Source organism: Sciurus carolinensis, chromosome 7 (genome assembly GCF_902686445.1).
Source record: "Sciurus carolinensis chromosome 7, mSciCar1.2, whole genome shotgun sequence".
In the NCBI taxonomy this organism is placed as follows: Eukaryota; Metazoa; Chordata; class Mammalia; order Rodentia; family Sciuridae; genus Sciurus; species Sciurus carolinensis.
In genome coordinates, this window is record NC_062219.1 from 112,512,289 (window position 1) to 112,520,093 (window position 7,805).

General features: G+C 41.4%; 1 protein-coding gene across 1 annotated transcript in view; it reads left to right on the plus strand.

Annotated features, from left to right (window-relative positions):
• The window catches only part of Znf318 (zinc finger protein 318), a 29,730-nt gene extending 22,074 nt beyond the window's left edge, over positions 1 to 7,656 (plus strand). Inside the window, 20 exon segments of the mRNA XM_047557409.1 lie at positions 984 to 1,187; positions 1,642 to 1,741; positions 2,615 to 2,668; positions 2,671 to 2,732; positions 3,004 to 3,018; positions 3,020 to 3,173; positions 3,176 to 3,217; positions 3,220 to 3,291; positions 3,294 to 3,317; positions 3,320 to 3,436; positions 3,439 to 4,338; positions 4,341 to 4,453; positions 4,455 to 4,679; positions 4,681 to 4,903; positions 4,906 to 4,974; positions 4,977 to 5,015; positions 5,018 to 5,119; positions 5,122 to 5,172; positions 5,175 to 5,600; positions 5,603 to 7,656. Coding sequence (XP_047413365.1) covers positions 984 to 1,187; positions 1,642 to 1,741; positions 2,615 to 2,668; positions 2,671 to 2,732; positions 3,004 to 3,018; positions 3,020 to 3,173; positions 3,176 to 3,217; positions 3,220 to 3,291; positions 3,294 to 3,317; positions 3,320 to 3,436; positions 3,439 to 4,338; positions 4,341 to 4,453; positions 4,455 to 4,679; positions 4,681 to 4,903; positions 4,906 to 4,974; positions 4,977 to 5,015; positions 5,018 to 5,119; positions 5,122 to 5,172; positions 5,175 to 5,600; positions 5,603 to 6,294 — 3,684 coding nt within the window. The 3' untranslated portion in view covers positions 6,295 to 7,656.
• The last annotated feature ends 149 nt before the right edge of the window (positions 7,657 to 7,805 follow it).

Genomic DNA, 7,805 nt, shown 5'->3' on the forward strand with positions numbered 1-7,805 from the left:
CTATATCCCCAGCACTTCTTAAGTTACATTTTGAGGCAGGGTCTTGCTAAATTGCCAAGGCTGGCCTTGAACTTGTGATTCTCCTGCCTTAGCCTCCCAAGTTGCTAAAATTACAGGTGTGCACAACCATGCCTGGCTGGGAGTTAGGTTTTAAAAGAGAATTTGTGTTAACTCAAAGGTGTTAAATTCTAATGGTGACCTTTATGCAGTTAGGAATATTTTACCCAGATTGCTTTAAGTCATCCCACCTAAATGACAGTCTGCTTCTTTAAAAAAATATATTTTTAGTTGTAGATGGACACAATACCTTTACTCATTTATGTTTATGTGGTGCTGAGGATTAAACCCAGTGCCTCACACGTACTAGGAAAGCACTCACTCTACCACTGAGCTACAACCCCAGCCCCTACAGTCTGCTTTATAATGCACACCAGCCCTACTCCCCTTTTCTATACCAGGATTCATATGATGAGTGAGTTCACTATCACCTATTTTCTTCATTTACTTTACTTTACCTGTCAGTTACCTTTTCCATTTTGGTTTTTCTCCCCTCTCTAGTTGTCACTATGATTTTAAAATTGAACTAGTGTATTTGGTCGTGTAGGTAACAGGTTGGTTATCTACCAAAGGGTATATACAGTGAAAAGACTCCTCCTACACTTGTTTTCCATTTCCCCTCCCCAGAGGGAGTCAATGTTTCCACAATTTGGGGTATTTTAGAGATATTTAAGGATATGTGAGCAACTATATTGCCATTATGCTTTATTTTTTGTGATGTGATAGAACTATGGGTTCTAATTAGTTCTCTTTGAGCCTTGGAGACAGGTTTCCCTTGGGTTTCTGCCCAGCTTGTATAGCCTTTTAGGTATTGGAAATGTGATCATATAACTTTATTTCTGTTATTACAACTATTTGATTTTTCTGAGAGAAGACAAATCCAGACTACCTTGAATTCTTTTTAAGTGCAGGTTTTTCCCTTCTAGGAATCAAAAGTAAACAATGAGAAGTCCCGTATTAAGAGCCCCAAGCCTGCCGAAAGCCCCCAGCCAGCTGCTAAGCAGTCTGATCAACCCATTGCTGCTTATGAGTATTATGATGCTGGCAATCACTGGTGCAAAGACTGCAATACCATATGTGGGACCATGTTTGACTTCTTCACCCATATGCACAATAAGAAGCACACACAGGTAGGTATCCTGCCTTCTCTTTCCACTATCACCCTCATTCCCTTCCAACTTCTCTACCCCCATCTACACTACAAAACTGGAAAATGAAACATGCTCATGGGCAGGAACCCAATCTGAAGAGCCAAGAGGTACCAACAAAGGAGACACCACCCCAGGGTCCAGGGGACCTGCCTATAACTAAACACCATGACAAGTGTAAGTGAGGCTTCTGCCTCTTTTGATTCCTTGAGTACCTGATTTTTTGTTTCATTTTATCTGTTTTTAGTACTTGCTCTAACATGTGTTTACCTTTTCCACAGGTGAATTCCGTTTAAACAGTTGGCAGAGGGGGTGGGTAGAGGTGGGAAGCTAGGGTCTTCTGGTTCCCTGGTCTTATGTGTGGGGGAAAAAAGAGAAAAGTGGGTCATTGAGTTTTTAGTGCTGTTGTGTGAGCGCCTCTGCCTCTTGCAAATAGACACTGGATCCCTACAACAGACCTTGGGCTTCAAAGACCCAGAGTGAGGCCAAGCAAGATGCTGTAAAACGCACTGACAAGATAACTGTTCCTGCAAAAGGTGGGTTTCCTCTCTACCTCCTTTTTGGTTTCCTTACATTCAGCCAACAAAGAGGTGTCCCTGAACTAAAGTGCTAGGAAGCAGCATAGTGTGAGTCATGGACATTCCTTTTAACAAATCTATTAAGAAAGCCTTCTGTGTGCAAAACATTATACTAGGTCTTGATGATATAAAGACATCTATAAGCTAATGATCTCTACCCATGTGACCAGAATTCAGTTAACAGGATGTGAATTACATATTTAGCACTTAAAGCATAGCAGAACAACTGTATTTGTCATTGACTTAATCACTAAAATATTAGAAATCCAGTTATAAAGGACAGTAAGATGATTTAACAGCTTTTTAAATTAAGAACTATAACATGATGAGTTGTTGCTATTAAGTGGTAAATGAAAAGTAAAGTTTCTTGGTCTTTAAACTTTTTAATTTCTTAAACTTCACAAGTAGTGCTACCACTACATTAAGATCTACAGAAAATAGTTTCTTGAGCAATTAATTAATTAACAGGAGATATCCTCATATACATATTAATGGGCTGTTTGGGAGTATAGTTTTAAATCTGGTAAGATACTTAGTGCAAGTTAGAGTTTGAGGAGAATCAGCAATAGGAATGGGTCTACCACAGGAGAATCCTGAATTAACCATAGTGTCCCCAAGAGATAGAAGGAATAAAGGTCAAGAGCTCAAGCCTTAGATTGGGAAGACTATGCCTTTGGGATCCATTTGCTACTTCTGACTCCAAAGTGGGTAAGGTCCTCTTACCATAATTATTTTACTGCGAAGGGATGGTGGAATTTCTTTTGGTTGCTGTCATTTTGGTGGAAAAGACTTATTTCCTTAACTTTCTTAACTTTCTTCTGTTTCTTTCAGGCTCCGAGTTTCTGATTCCTATCACTGGGTTTTATTGCCAGCTTTGTGAGGAATTTTTGGGGATCCAATTTCTGGAGAGCAACATGTGAAGGGTCACCAACACAATGAGAAATACAAGGTTGTAGTACCTTATGGAGTTTCCCACTTTCTGCAGTAATTCTTTTGACTTTATCAAGCTTCAGAGCTAGAGATAGTTATTGACACTTTAAATTCCATAACCAGTAGGATGTTCTCCAATCTTAGTGAGAGATGCAATAGAATCATTAATATTCTTGAAAAGTTTACTGTAGGGATTTCTTCTAAGTGAATCGTAACAGTGGCAGGACCAAGATTTTTCTCTCTTTTGGTATTTTTACCAGTTGTTGTGCCTTTTTCATTTCTTTTCACAGAGATATGTGGATGAAAAACCCATTGTATGAGGAGCGGCGGAATCTGGACCGCCAAGCTGGCTTGGCTGTGGTTCTAGAGACAGAACGGCGACGGCAGAATGAGCTAAAGCGCAAACTTAGTGAGAAACCAAAGGAGGAAAGGAAAGAAAAAAAGGCAAAAGTTGTGAAGAAGCAAAGGAAGATGATAAGGTCTCTGTGGAATTAGAAGACCAACTCCTGAGGGTGGGAACTCCCCTGAAAAAACTGAAAATAAAAGAAATGCTAGCATCAAACTCCAGTTAAAAGAAGAGGTAAGAAGGAATCACCAACATCATCTTCTTTGGGAAGTTTAGTTGGAAGAAGCCAGAAAAAGAGGAGGAAAAAAGTTCAGTGGTGGCCTCAGGTATCCTTAAGGAAGAGATTATGGAAAGCAGTAAGGACAAAGAAGATGGCAAGCTGAAGCTGGGAAGGCAAAACCCATCAAAATTAAGCTCTCTGGGAAAACTGTTGTTGCACATACCAGCCCCTGGATGCCTGTTGTGACAACTTCAACACAGACTAAGATCCGACCCAACCTGCCTATTCCATCTACAGTACTCCGCAAATCAGGTTCAGCTACAGTGAGCAAGCCTGCTCCTCTTAATACCTTTCTGTCTATCAAATCCTCTGGAACCATGCTAAAACCTCTACCAGTGGTTAAAGAATCTTCAGCCGATCTCCTCTTGCCTCCAGACATCATCTCTAAAGCTTTTGGAGGAGAAGAGGTGATTCTAAAAGGGTCTCCAGAGGAAAAAATGGTGCTGGCTGATAAGATTGAGCCATCCCATATACCTGAGCAAATGTTGCCACCTCCTCCACCGCCACCACCACCACCACCTCCACCTCCACCACCCCCAGTTATACCTCATCCAGCTGCTTCATCTCCCACCCAAGCAAATGCTCTCTTGGCTCCTATAAAATCAAACTCATTTATATCTCAGACTCTTAGTCCTGGCTTTCTGGGTCCTAACATTTTGAACCCAGTGTTGCCTATAGCCATCATGGCCTCAGCACAGCCAGCTTCCATTCCTTCTGATGAGATAGCTCCTGGGGTGAGTGAGAGTGACCAAGACCAGACCCTATTCTCTGTGTTGGTACGTCCTCCACCACCCCTCTCAAGCGTGTTCAGTGAACAAGCCAAAAAATTGGAGAAGCGAAATTCATGCTTAGCTACAGCCAATGCTAAGGACCTGTATGACATATTCTACAGTAGTGGTGGAAAGGGGACCCCTGAGATCAAGCTGAGTGGTGGTTCATTGACCAATGGGGAAAATAGCAACCTCTCTAAAACTGAAAGTTCAGATACTTCTTCCACTTCTGCTTGAACAGCAGTGTATCCCAAGAGGGTTTGGTCACTGCTTCTGTTGTCAGCAACCCTGACAATCCCAATGCAAAAACTCTGGTATCGGTAGGGAAATGGTCAGTTATAGAAACATGCAGACCCAAAAAGCAGAGGCAACAGCTATGGCTTCTTACAGCCTTTGACAAGATTGTGCCAAAACAGACCTTATGAAACTATTACCCCAAAGACAGATACTTTGGCCATGTGGACTTCTAGCTCCTTCCAGAGTGACACTGATAGGGATGTATATCCAGAGTGGAAAATCAATCTTGACCTAGAAGAGCCAGGGCCACCTGAAATAGACTCAGCTCCTCAAACTGTCAGATACACACTGCCATACCAAGACATCACGGAAGCTGATAAAAATTCACCTCAGAGACTCTGGTAACAAAGATAAGGAAAACCAGGAGTTTCACCAAACTGAAGATTTGTGGAGAAATTGTGGTAGAGTCAGACAATTGCAACTAAAAGGAAGGATAGCAGTTGAAGAGGGAGCAAGTGCCAACATTGGGTCCCACAGCATAGAAGATTCTAATTTGAACCAGGGAGTAGCTACATGCAGGAGGGAGAAGTAGAGCAGCCCAAGTTGCTAGTGATTGATAAAGAGGCTGAACATCTAAGAAATTGATGACAAGACATGAAACTCTAAGTAAGTAGTAATTGAAGTAAGTGCACAGACTTTGTCTTCCACAAAGTCAAAAATAGACTCATTTCCATCAGAAGCTAGGTCTTTACTCCAGAACCCACAAGATAAACCTGGGAAATTTCTGCCCCAGAATTACTGCTTCAGTCCCCTGTCAGATCAAATATGTATTATCAGATAGTCCCCAGGAGCAAGGAGTTTCAGCTAGTAGTGAAGCACGGTTAGAAAATTCAGCTCCAGATGCAGTTTCTAGAACTTCTAGGTGCAGAAGCCTCAAACTCAAGAGAGAAAGATCAAAAGATTTTCAAGGTAAAATAATCTGTGATCTGGCTGTTTGGGATGAGAACAAGAAAAGACCAGAGATGTGGGAGAGCCCAGAGAAACCAGAAGTGGAAGCTGTGAAGCTGCAGGACGTCCATCCAGAATTAACAGTGACCATAGAAAGTAACACCTTAGAAGACTTTGAAGCTACGAATTTAAAGGTAGAGAAACTTGCTGTCCTGGGAAATCTGGGGAATATGCATGTTGATTTCTGCAATTCTCGGGTAGACCCAGCACATAGATCCCCAACTGCCCTATCTCAGAAAATATGTGAAGAAATTCTGTATCACTTACAGGGTGTAATCCCTCTATCCCCAGTGACTTTGAACCAATCCCATCTTTTTCTGGGTTTCCATTAGATTCTCCCAAAACCCTGGTGCTTAACTTTGAGACAGAAACTGAACATAATTTATCTAATCCCAGAAGTGGGAAGATCACTTCTAACATTGTGAAAACTGGTTTTCCTATAGAAAATGTTGACCATGGCTTGGGCCTAGAGGGAACAAATCAGGCCCTTGATCTATTGGCAGGAGGAATGTTACCTGAGGAGGCAGAAGAAACTTCCCAGTTACAGAAGGCAAGAGTCACTCAGATGGAATCAAAAACGGTTAGTCCTGCAAGCCTTGGACCATCTCCTTGCCTTCCAGACCTTGTTGACTTTGTCACACGAACATCTGGAGTTGCAAAAGAGAAGATATGTTCTCCACTCTCTGATCCAGATGACCCTTCTAAGTGTAGATCCTTGGAGATGGGACCACTACAACTAGAAATTCCGAAAGTATCCATCACAGAGATAGCAACTCCTCAAGCAGATGAGGACAATGAGAACCCTTTGAATTTGGCAAAAACTCCAGCTTCAGCATCCCCTTCAAGGGAGCAGGTAGTTGGAGGCACTCAGGAAATGCCTGAACAAGAAACTGCAGTTGATGCCATCCACGACCACACAGAGTCCAGTGTTCATGACTAAGAATAAACCACTCAAGGCTGCTTGTGGATGAATCAAATTGGCTTCTAGAAATCAGATGCTCACATGATCCCAGGACTAACTGGCAATCTCATCTGGAACCTATACCAAGAGTCAGCATCTTACAGTAAATGTTTATGGAAATTAAAAAATTTATCTCCTTTCCTTTCCCCACCCATTAAAATATTGGACAAATCAAGCATTAACATCTATACATACCTGTAAAAAAGTATTTTCTGTTAATTTTTATTCTTTTTGGTCAAATTGTTTCTCCTACTTTGTCATTAAAGTCAAATGTCTATCCTGGCTCACCACATAGTGTGCTTTGATTGTATTTTGGCTTTGACACTGCCATTTCTGGAATGTGGGGGAGGAGGGAAACAAACTGACTTCTCCAAATACTGTGTTGTATTCCTACCCAATATCTGGGCAGCTGATGAATCTCTGGGAGAAACACCAGAGTTTGCTGAAATGGAAAACTACTGATGAAGGAAGAATTGTTCATCTCTTAGGCTTCCATTTGGATGGGCCTGCCTTAACATTGTTTGAAATGCAGCGTGAGTAGCCCTTTTGTTTACTGTCTACTTCCCTAATTGGCATGTCAATTCCCATGTTTCCCTTACTCTGTTACCTTTGCTTGAGATGGTCCTGTTAACCCACAAACTTGTTTGGAAATGGCCTCAGTAAACAGAAGAAAATCTGGCAGACTCACTTTTGGAAGATGACAAATCAACAATTCGGTAAGGCTTATTTGTGTGGTTCAGTGCCAGGAGCAGATATTATTGGGGTTCGCTTGAAATGGCCTTTGCTTATTGTATTGTGATCCAGTAAATCTGTATTAAATTGTTTAGCAGCCATTTCTGTTCTGAAGAGGTAGAAGATCTGAAACTTGTCTTGGGATTGGACTCATTCTTTGTTGACGAAACTATATGTATCCCTTTCTCTACCTCTCCCTTTCCCAAGTTATTTCCACCGTAGTGTGATGTTTTGGGTTGTACATTTTGTTAAAAAGATTAAAGGATTTATGAGTTGGCTTGGACAAATTTAATTTTATTTTAATGTGTTAATTCCTTGGAATAAATATGCATTAATCTCATGTTTCTTTCTGGATTTTTGTTTTGAAAAACTGCACACATTTTTAACTTCAAAGGAAAGTCAGAATAGTGAACCCCTCCTGCCTACTGTCTGATCCCCACCCCCAACAATTCTTCCCCCACTTGTGAGAGCCACTTCATGCCAGAATGTTAGGTTATATAGTATCAGAACTAATGCTGCCCAAATCCATAGTGAGAGGCAACAATGGTCTGGTATTGGCATCTTCCTATGGTGAAGGACTTTATGTACCCTTTGTTGCCTTTCCCTGGGCTCTTGTGGGAACTGAGCTCTCCTAGGACAGGTTCTTGCTCTTGGGAATTAGGTGGCTCAGTTCTCAGGTTTTTTTTTTTTTTTTTTTTTAAATCTCTATCCCAGTTTCCTTCTGATATTCCTATTGTCAACAGTTTGTAACCTGGCTT